Source organism: Plectropomus leopardus, chromosome 10, assembly GCF_008729295.1.
Source record: "Plectropomus leopardus isolate mb chromosome 10, YSFRI_Pleo_2.0, whole genome shotgun sequence".
NCBI classification, from domain to species: Eukaryota; Metazoa; Chordata; class Actinopteri; order Perciformes; family Serranidae; genus Plectropomus; species Plectropomus leopardus.
Genome location: NC_056472.1, coordinates 7,958,457 through 7,970,464, shown reverse-complemented (window position 1 = coordinate 7,970,464; position 12,008 = coordinate 7,958,457). Strand labels below are relative to the sequence as shown.

The 12,008-nt window shown below is 40.1% G+C and overlaps 1 protein-coding gene across 2 annotated transcripts in view; it reads right to left on the bottom strand.

The window, feature by feature from the left end:
- Nucleotides 1-9,326: 9,326 nt before the first annotated feature.
- Nucleotides 9,327-12,008, bottom strand: part of hdac4 (histone deacetylase 4) — a 157,275-nt gene continuing 154,593 nt past the window's right edge. For both annotated transcript variants that reach the window (XM_042494096.1, XM_042494097.1), the window contains one exon: nt 9,327-11,955. In XM_042494096.1, coding sequence (XP_042350030.1) covers nt 11,916-11,955 — 40 coding nt within the window. In that variant the 3' untranslated portion in view covers nt 9,327-11,915. The remainder of the gene's footprint in view (nt 11,956-12,008) is intronic.

Here is a 12,008-nt window from a genome sequence, read left to right as displayed (position 1 = left end):
TATGAAATATCACACCAGAGCACACTGAGAAGTGAAGAGAGGACACAACGTGAAACAATGTACCACTGGACAGTTTGAGGTTTCAATGCATTATTCAAACATTGTCTACATACAGTGGTTTGGGCTGTCTGATAAACCCCTTAGTGGCAGGGTTCAAAACAAACAAAAGCCACATAAAAACAACAACAGGGCTTTAATGCCAAATCTAAACCATGCAACCTCATCTTTAATGTAAAACCATCAATCAAACTGTGGAACTACACCACGTTTCAAAGAAGCAAAGAAAGAAATGAGAACAAAAAAAAGGCAAACTTTGATCACTTTTATTACCATTCTTTTTTCCTCCAGCAAAGCAATTACAAACCAAGGTCCACTTACTACCCTTTTTCCCCCTTGGACCTTTTGACCAAATTACATGGTATTCATCAAATCCATCTTGATGACTACTGAGCATGTTCCATGCACTGACAAAGACTACGCACTGCATTTAATAAGTGCCATAACTGAATTAAAATTGGCAGAGTAAAATGGTTGAAAAGCTGAAGTTTTATTAAATAAATAGTTGAATCTCTGAGAGGCTCCTCTCAACAATTAAAGGTGAAAAATGGTTTAGTCCACCCCTGCACTAGGATGCATCTCTAAACGATTCATCTAGAGTGAGTGACTGAATGCTGCTGAAGCAACTGTTGTGTTTCCCTAAGGAAAGGTAACCAGGGTTCCAAAAAAGAAAATAAAAGAAAGAAAGCAAACTAACTTAAATAAATAAATAAATAAATAAATAAATGTGTGTGAGAGAGTCATGGATCCCTGATGCTGAACAATATAGTTTTGGGGGAAAAAAAAAAGTTTCACTATACAGGAAAAAAACGGGTCACCCAAAAGGTGAATTTCAGTGCTGGTTCTCTTCTTTTCATTCTTCATTTCCTCCAGTTGTGATCTGGCTTATTACAGAAGTAACATGTTGCCTAAAATGAGAATCAGCACAAAAGAAATCCATTCATTTTTCTGCTTTGTTCTTGATGTTAATGGTTATTGTGACTTTGTGCTTTTGACGCCAGAGCTGACAGTGACCCGGCCTGTTTGCAACAGCTCCTCGCCCCTTTTGATGTCCGTGTGCACGCTCAACACCAGACTAAACACATACAGTAGCAAGACAAGCAAACGCCGCACAGCTTTTCAAATACACCATGGATCAGAGGTCCCAACTGGACTGGTGGAACATCCAGTGGAAAGAACAGCAAACGCTCCCAGACTTGCTCATGTGCATTCCCATTGTTTCCAAATCCATGCTTGGAATAAAATAAGTTGAGGGAAGATTAAATACTGAATTGAAATTTTGTCTGCTACAAACCGACTAGTGTGAAGAAACCTGCCAAGGAATTTCCGAGACTTCTCATGGGCTTTACTTGAAGGGACCACCTCTTGGATCCCCACTTCTTCAAATATACCCAACATTTTTGCCTGTCTGTGTGTGTCAATGATCCCAAACTAATGACTCTCATCTGTAATTAGTTTTACTTGTCATCCGAGCAGCTGGCCAAAGCCTCATCGCCATTTTGAGTCAGTCAAAACCTGCAATTAAAAAGCGTGGTGATGAGCACAGCTGGGAGGATGAGGTCTTTTTTTACGCACACGGGTGGCCGGGTAATGACAGAGCTAACTGACAACGCTGCAAGGAGAGGAGCAAGGCAAGAGAGCTGCCGCACACCAGAATGTCACAGAGGGAAAATAGATAGAGGGGTTTCCCAGATCTCAATCCTGAAGCTGACATTTCGGCCCTTTCTTGTGGGGAAGAAGAGGCCATCTTGTGGGCTGGCCTTCAAGAAGGGGGGAAGGTTCAGGACTCCACCTTTTCTGTGACCTGACCTTACTCAGGGGTCGCTGTGCGTCGCTACATAGCAGACATGACGAACGTGTCAACGCCTACGGTGAGCTAAAGGTGAGCCGGGCAGTCTATGTGTCACGAGTGCGGTCGTTAGAGCCACCGAGGAACCATAAAGAGGTCACATTCTCAGCTTTAACGTCATTTTCTTTGACTCCTGGGAGCCATCGCAGCTCCTTTCAGCATCTGTATGATAGTAAATATTGTCCTTCATGTCTCTGTTTAACCTTATTCTCCCAAAGAACCAGAGATGAGCTCCTCTTCGTTTGCCTCTGACACTGCAAGCCTCTGTGATTTACAGAGATCGTGACGAGCCGACAAAGCCTGAGGCAGCGCCGGTATTTACACTGTTTCTCTCTGAATTCAGAGTTTGACAGGAAAGCAGAGGAATGTGTGTTTATTTGAGGGGAGGTAAGGCGGGATTGGTTTTGTTTGCTTTTGGACTGTTGTCTTAGCGTTAGTTCCACCACCAACAGGGATTCACTGCTGTTTATTTGGACACTAGCCCAGACCTTTGACCTTTCCAAATGGGTGGCTAATCCCAGCCGAAGCTACTGTGGGGCCCCTTGCTGCCCTTCCTGCAATGCTGCCTCCCTCTGGATCTAAAGAAGAACTCCACTGATTTTAGACCTCCAGGTATGCTTGCAGCTCTCGGGAAGCACCACTACATGCTGCAAAAAAAGCTATATAAAGCCTTTTGCAACTTCAAATAAAGCTGCACAAAGTGTGACGAACTCTCTCAAATCATATCTTGTTGGTTAAAAAACTGCACATTTCAAAATGTAAACTGTTTTGGTTTGCAGTAACATTTGGAACCCAAAAGCAGCACAAATAGTTTAGAGTGTCCAACAATGACTACCAGTGGTGTAGACAGAATAATCTGGTGAAGAGTGGAGGTGAAGGGTTTTTATACTGAGGCTGATGAGGAGGAGATGAGTTGCAGGTGTGAAGTTGTGCCAGGTGCTTGATTGCAACAGCCGCGCCCTCCAGAGACACACGCACGCACACACACACACACACACACACACACACACACACACACCACACACACACACACACCACACACACACACACACACACACACACACACACACAGAGGGGAGGGGGGGCAGGAAAGGGGAAAACACACAGCCAGAGATGTGACAGAAAAACTAGAATTACCGCCTTGTATTGTGGCTGTATGCCTCCTCCAACCAGTCAAGCAGCACATTACATCAATGTCTGCCCACTAATATAGGTATGAAGCCTATTAAGAAATGTAATGAAAGTTATTAGGTGTGTTATCACTATATTGACATCTATGATTGATTTTCATGTGAGAAACATGCCATCTTTACTTATATCTACAGAGTAGAACACAGTCACATAATGCAACTAAAATCTCCTAAACTCTATATCAGCTAAGTCAATGTAGCCATGACAGGTGACAATGTTTCAGATATAAAAGTCGCCGCAAGACGCGGCAGATTCTAAAAACGTGGACGCTTCATGCATACATCTTCAGCACAGAAGATCTATACAGTGAGCACAGTTTCAAAGTGGACACCAAAGATCAGTGTGACTAATAAGGCTCGTCAGTATACTGATATTATATTAATATTGTGATAAGACAATAGGTATCATCTGTGATTTTGGATACTGAAATATCTTGGTTGTCCCTGGTTTTAAAGGCGGCATTTCAGTAAAGTGGTATAATTTTCTGAACATACCAGACTGTTCTAGATGTTCTGTTATTTTCCTTGTCCCACTTAGCTTTTGTATTCACATAACTGATTCTATTTACCAAAACTCTTAATGTGTAAATGTTTTGTGTGAAGCACCAATAGGCAACGCTACAATACAGCTGCGATATTGAGATATTTGGTCAAATACATTATAATATTTTATTTCACTCCATATTGACCAGTCCTAGTCAACACTTAAGTATCTGACCAAATGTGAAATACAGTTATAATCTCTTCTGTTTCGGAGTTATTGCATTGAATAATGGCGAGAACTGACCTTTAACCCCGTGGAAATAAAATGTTAGTGTTTTATCCATTTGTGTGATATTTTGTCATATTAAGCATTTGAAATCTTGAGTTATGGCCAAAAAAAGATTTGGTGAGGTCACAGTGACCTTGACTTTTGACCTTTGACCACCAAATTTTAATCAGTTAATTGCTGAGTCCCAGTGGATGTTTGTGCCAAATTTGAAGAAATTTCCTCGAGACATTCATGAGATATCCCATTCACGAGAATGGGATGGACAAACAAAAAGCAAAACAGACGGATGGACAGACAACCCAAAGACATAATGCCTTTGGCCCCATCTGAACAACTGAAACCAGCAACCAACACTATTAACATAAAAAAACAGACATTGCAGTTTTTCCAAAACAATACTTTATATTGTAGATGTCAAAGACAACATGTTAGAGCAAAGGTTCCCAAGAAAAAATGTACTATTTCTGTAACAATGGTGGAACAAGTCAAAAACATAACTGATAAAAAAGAATATGCATTTTATACATATGTAAACCTAGAACTGTTTGTTTCTCAACCACAGTGGTCATAGCAATAACTGGCTTATTTAGTGGAATGGACAACCGTAACAATAACCAGGCACCTGGATGGAGCCCTTTGATAAGTCCAGATGTGACAAAGAACAAAAAAACAAAAAAAACGTCTTCCCAAAAGTCCATCAAAGTCACATCTCACCTGGTATATAAAAAAAAAGTTTGTCCATTCTGTTGTCGCAGTTTACAAAGCGTCCCCTAAAACAACTGGTTTTCTACATAAATACAATAAAATCTATTGTCTGTATTACAAGTGCTAGATACTTTTTTGTCCTTTTTTTTTGTAAAATATTCAACGGATGTGTTCCAGGTTTGATGATTCCAAATTCTACAAGCACAGGTAAAAGCACACCAACCAAACTCCTCCCCAGCAGAAACAAAAAAAGCAGTAAAAGAGATAAAGATAGTCTGGATACAGTGAAAGTACTAACGTCCTTCAGTGTTCGATCCCTTGTGCTGATATGTGGTATGAGACAGACAGGCAGGTAGGCAGTGCATGCGGACATACGAATCATGCAGAAAGAAAAAAAGGAATGGAGTGGAGTCGGACCAGGCCGCCTAAATAAACAGACACTTCTTGGACCTGGCTGGACTGAACTATGAGGGCAAAAACAAAAAGATATGGCCCCTCCTAATAAATGGAAATTCTAACAAAATGGAATGCTTTTTTTTCGTGACTGGACATTGTGTTAAGACTAACAGTGAAGACAGACGGCCAGAGTGGCCAGACAGTGCTAGTTTTGGCTCCTTTTGAGAAACCAAAGCATTCAGCAACAGAAACCCCATGACTGGCACTGCTGTGCAAAAGGTTCTGGGAATGTTCTGGGCTGTGTTACCGAAAAAGCATCTCACCAAGTGTGTTTACATACACAGAGACGTCAAAGTTAAGGTGATGCATTTTCATATTCAAACCATGAATACATCTAGATGCATAAAGTGTAACAATCTTTTCAAAATTGTTTGGGTAGGTGTCTGATATAAAGGGAATGTACAGGAAAAAAATCATAATTCTTTCACATGACTATGAGTTTAAACCATACGAAATTAAAGTAAAAATGTGATGCCCAATGATGTCCCTCTACAAATGCTTAGATCATAGTTTTCTAAATGCACTTTGTTATTCAAATTTACAAGTGGTCAGTGAAAGATGGCACACACATAAAATAGTCTTAAGTGTGACCTCTCTGGCCATTTGCAGAAGCAAATGACTGAAGGCCCTGACACACCAAGCCGACGGGTCAGCCATCGGTCAATGTTTGGCCATTGGCCACCGTCTGTTGTGCAAGTTGCTGTAGTGTATCCACCACCGTTGACCCTCATCGGCACTAGTTGTCTTTCTTTCCACCAAGCCACAGGACTCCCACACATTTTCATGGACGAAATTTCAAAACTTTTCCATGACTTTTCAAGGACCTATAATAATCTTTTACTTATACTACTTGCCCAGTGTATTTTCAAACATAAATTCTAAACTCTGTTCAAACATAATTTTAACTAAGGAAAAAATGAAGAAATATAAATAATTGTAATGTAAACAAATGTCACTCATCATCACTCATCATCATCAACACATTTTAGAACTACGTCATGTCATCAGCTCTGGAGAATAAATTTGCTGTTATGTTACATTACGTGGAAGGGTATCTACAGAAGTTTGATGTGATGTGTGTGTTGTGTGAACATTATACTCAACAAAAATTCCATGACTTTTCCAAAACTTTTAACAATTTTTACTAGTTTTCCAAGCCTGAAAAATGTGATTGTGAAATTTCATAACTTTTTTAGTTTTTCCATGACCATGGGAACCCTGCATTCAGCATGCTGAATCCGTGTTGAAACTCAGTGCATACGAAGCAAAATGAAAGTTAGGAAAGTAAACAAAGAGTGTTTTTCTTAAGCCATTGAGCTCTTTAGTAGAAATGTTTCCTGATTCTTTTTGTTGTTGTTCACCAGCTTTCAGTAAATATCCTTTGTTCTTTCAACATATCATCGTGTTGTTAATGTGCTAACTGGTTAACTACTATATCAATGTCCTCCAGTTTTCATTTCTGAATGACGATTACAGACTACTGCCGTCTGCTGGTATGAAGGGTATTTCCTCTTACGCTGGTGCAGAACATACGTCCTAACTGCACGTTGGCTGTAGTCTTCAAGGTGTGTTCACATGCAACTTTTTGGTCAAGACACAGGCGATGTGAGGTGATGCAGTAGGGGGCTTTCGTCGCTGCTAGCTCTCTGATGTCGGTTTGGTGTGTCTGGGCCTTTAGGAACATGCAGCATTACTCTGCCAGTAGAGGTCAGATACATTCAGTCAAAATGAGAAACTTTGCTCCTTGCATGAAAATTTCAATAAGCATATGGCATCACGATCCTTTTTTTCTTATATATGTTCCTGTAAGACATTATATTATTAAAAACATTGGTCCTAGTACAGGAGAAGCCAGGAATGGAGTTTTGGTGCTCTGAAACAGAAAGACATGGGCTGCTGCAGGGATCAAACACCTGTGATACTTTGGATACAGGGACAACAGACCACCCTGAAACCCAGAGGTATCACTTAGCTGATGAACTAAATTACACTTTTGAACTAGAAGAATTCTAAGGAATGTTAAAATAAGACGAAGGACATGTGGCCAGATAAGGAAATAAGTGATGATGGTGTGAACTCATTTGCACGGCCCATCAGAGTGATTTAATGTGAGGGAAATAGCATGGCCATGTTCCAATTCAAATCCACCCATCCCATTTTTCTAATAGAAGTTGAACTTGTAGACTGTTTAGAAAGAGGAAGAAATGGATCACCACTTTGGTCACATTTAAATCCTGTTTTTGAACTTAAGTGTCACATTTCTTTAAATATTGAAACTTTATAGGTGCCGGCCAAAATGTCTGTTTTTCTACAATAGTTTCTACACACAATATATAAAAAATGTGATGCTGGGCACACCTACTGTAACAGTGTCATGGGAGAATGGGATGGATAAAGCCAATAAAACTAGTCATCAGTGTTGAAAGACAAAAAGACAACCAGTAAAATGCTACTGAACACAGAATCAACTGTAACCAAAGACAGTAAATGGTGCATTCAGTGACACCCTAAAAAGAGCCGACTGTATGTAAGGCCCATGTAAAGTATCATTTTTCAATACCATCTTCAAAAACAAGATCATAGTATTTCATTATGTATAGATATATATAATATACTCATTTCTTTTCATATATAAATCTACTATGAACAGACAGTAAATACACAATTGTCCATCATTATACAAAGTAGAAACATTTGCGTCCCGACCCTCCCGCAAAAACCCTGAACCCAGAAAACACAGTCATGTAATGTCCGCTAAAAACAGAGTCTGAACCCTCACCTGTTGTGAAGTATGTCAGCTTTACAATGTAACAGAGACAGACAGGGGGAAGTGAACAAAACAACATTTGAAAAAGTACAAAAAGACGTCATTGAAGTCCACCGACAGGGCTATGAAACCAGACAAAAAGACATGGATGAGCGTAAAAAAGAATCAACTAACGCAGAGTAGTCATTGACAAATGTGTGTGGCAGGAATACTCAGGAGATTGATGTCCTATGTACAGTAAACAATAGTTAACACCACAGCACTCTGTTTCGCTGTGAAGGTAGTTGCCTAGTGGCCAAACACAAGCTGGAGGGGTAGTTACAGAGAGGAGGTTCACTTCTGCAAACCGTTTCATCAAACATGTACATGTATCTTTTAGGAGCTAAAACAGACAGTGGCCCATAAGGATAACGTGCTGCATCTTCAGTTACAATTCCTATTTAAACACACATACAGAAATACAAAACATATACAATGATAAATGGACCTACACTTGTATCGAGCCTTCCTAGTCTTCTGACTGCTCAGAGCATTTTTACACTACCAGTCACATTCACCCATTCACACACTGGTGGCAAAGGCTACCGTACAAGTTGCCACCTGCTGCTCAGTAACTACTCTCAAACAGCTACACACAGATGGAACAGCCATCGGTAGCAATTTGGGGTTTAGTATCTTGCCCTAAGATACTTCGACATGCGGACTGGACGAGCTGGGGATCGAACGGCCAACCTTCCAAATAATGTACAACCCAGTTTACCTCCTGAGCCACAGCTGCTACAAATACAACAGGAGAAATGCACTGTAATTTCTAACGTGCTGCAGGAAGCCAAAACAAATACATATGAAACAATGCAAAATCAAAAAAAACAAACAACCCCCCAAAATAAATTGCAACAGAAAAACATTGCATATACAATCAACTTTACACAAGTTCCCCAGGCCACTAGGGCGGGGATACTCAACTTGTGCTGCTCGGAGGCCACTTTTGCAAAATAGCAGGAGGCCAGGGGCCAGTCAATAAACCAAACAATGTTTAGCAGATAAAATTAATTGGTGATGCCAATCGAGTCTAAGCAGCCCTGCACTGGTCAGCTGGTCAGCTGTTTGCAGGGGTGTTTCTAGGACTGGAGGACCTTCGGGACCTCTTTTGGGAGGTCTGGGGGATCCTCCATTGGCACTTCTTTTGGCAAATTAATTTTGGCAAATTATTTAGCCTGGGTGACAGACCACACAAGAGAGTGTGCTTGTTTTTGAAGCAAAGTGGACTACAGAGGTGACATTAAAAGGTACACATTCTTCATTTACAGCTGGCCTTAGTTGTGTATAATATCATGAGAGAGCAAAAGATTTACGCAAATTTGTTGCTTTTTTAAAAAAATAATTTCAGACTGATAATCAGACTGTTCCATTTAGCGATCCCCCTAGAGGCCTGGATATCTGCCGTTGTGTTTTACTGTTGCATTTGTTTGCAGATTTGTGTTTTTGACTTTGCATCGTTTCTGTTTTTGAAGCACAAATTTGTTTTGGCTTTTTGCAGCATGATTTTTTTTATTTGTAGCACGTTTCTGTTTTTGCATTTGTTTTGGATATTTCTATGTGCTTTTGAATTGGCATAATTTCTAAAGCTGCAGCATGTTTCTGCTAATGGAAATGTTTTAGGCTGTTGTAGCATGTTTGTCCTCGTGGATGTCCATCAAAAATAATCAGAATAATTGCATTTTATCTGTCAAAATGGACAACCGAATTTGACAACGACTAGGTTGATGGGTAGTGTGTAGTATGGTCTGGCTAGCACAGTTGAACTCTGACGTTTTAGTTAACAGCCATGACAGAACCCAAATTCACTAAGCTCAGTGTACAATGAAACTAGCCAGTCTTTTTATATCTTAAATATTAAGATATTTATAACTGATTCAAAAGGATTCAGATTTAATAAAATGCAGATGACTCAGCATTCAGGGCAGAATCTGAGCTACATGTGCTTCAAAGTTGCAAGGTTATTCATTATTTATGGGCTCATCCCACTGGCTGTGTCACTGCTCGAGAGAGAAGGATGATTATGAAACTGTAAAAATATATGCATATACTTAAATATTTATAAAGAGCAGCTTGTGCTTCACTGTATATGAACAGATGTATACACACCTGTCTCATAGCACCTGACATTTGTGGAGCAGATGTGCTTAACAAGGGACCAAAGGCGTTGAACCAGCTGTGAGAGGCTGTGCAGCCTCGGAACACCCCTGTGGAAAATCCCAGGTGGTTTGGTCATTGTTACCATGGAGACACAGTTGTGTTAAAGAGACGGCTGCTTCAACAAATTGGCCCATATGAGAATAATCACTCTCTATGTCTCATTAATCTGGAACAAATGAGACTAATTCTAATTTAAAAATGAAGTGGTTTGACTCACTACAGACAAAAAAAGACCATCATGCTTTGGCTTCATTATTGTCTAAAGACATACAGTATCAATGGGATTGTAGTTTTCTGAAGTACTGTAGTTCTTGTACAGTGCATGCTACTTACAGGGTTCCCATAATTTTTATGGGTAAAATTTAAAACTTTTTCATGACTTTTCAAGGACCCATTGTGATTTTCTTCCTGCTGCACTTGCCCAGTGTTTTTCAAACATATCCAATTCAAACTCTATTCAAACATAATTTCAGCTTGTTGGCATACATGAAGAGAGAGTCAGAATGCCAGGAGAAAATTTAACAAAAATGCAAACAAAATGTCGATGCTTATTAGAGCTATAATACCTCATCAGCTTCAGAAAATAAATTTGGCGTTATGTTACATTATGTTATTAGGTGCAAGCTTAGCCATTAAAGTTTACTGCAACAACTTCATTACACACAACAAAATGTCATGACTTTTCCAGAACCTTCAGTGACTATTACTAATTTCATGACTTTTCTAGTGCCTGGAAAATGTGATTGTTACATTACATACTACTCCCCCATGACTGGGGGAACCCAGTAAGTATTTGCTTGATGCTTATCTAATCAGCATGTCCACATAAAATCTGCACCCATAAAATTCAGAAGAATCTCTACAGATTTAAGAAAAAAAAAAGTCCACAGCAATAAATAAAAATGCGTCAGGAGAGGACATCTCTTCCTCCAAGATGTTTCCTCTGGCTACGGGACTGTCTGATACATGGTTCAACTGAGTAATACCAACCCCACCTGCAACTTTTAAACTGAACCACCTCCAACTTGTGGTTGGGAACTACCTTCTAAAATAAGATTATTTAAATGACAGGGGGAAAGGAATGATGGAGGTACAGGGAGAGACAGAAAGCTGCTTGCAAGGAATTATAGGTAAACATGCCAAGGTCCTCCGGTCTATGTGCCAACAACATGCAGGCATCAGATATCTCTCCAGGTTAGAAATGTTTAAGGGGTTGGGGAGAAGAGGCCTCGTTCCCAAACCTGTTTTTTTAAGGCAAATCTCTTTCAGTAGAGTTCAACATAAAATCCACCAGGATTGAAAAGAAAAAGGCACGGACGCGCAGTCTTTCACTGTCAGTCATTTTGGAATCTTCTGAAATCCTTACCCAACTCGAAAACCGCAAGAAATTCAACCACTTTGTTTAATTCGTCCGAATATCTCAAGAGAGCAGGAATGATTCATCGGTAGTGCAGAGTCACAATCACATTAGCTCTGGTGGTTTTTGACGAAAATGTGATGACGAAGATAAAGAAAGAACAGAACCGTAAGAAAAGTCGACAGATCATCCGTGTATGGTTCCGACTGGCATTTTAAAAAGTACATTATGTCTAGATTTTTAAAAGCACTGGCACTCGAGGCTTTTACTGTGGGGTGATTGAGTCAATTCGCTTTATCCAAGGTCTTGAAGAGACAATGCAACACACTGATGCTGATCAGTCTGTGCACTGCTGATCAGTGCAACGCATCGCTCATCTTCAGTGTTCCGTTTCCTTTGAGCGCCACTTTTGTCAGCTCTGCTTGTTCTCTCCCACAATAAGATGCCACCTTAGCATGGCAGGGGTGAGACGCAGGAGTGGCATTTAAATGGACACTGTTTGGATGAGGACACTGTCAAACATTAAGACTGGTCTGAGTGGTCAAAGGCGAAAGGATGTTTCTTTACATAGTAGCTTCCTCTTCCATTGGTTCCTCTTCAGCCCTGGGAAGACAACAATGCCGTAATATTATTCGCTTACAGTACAATGACTGTAT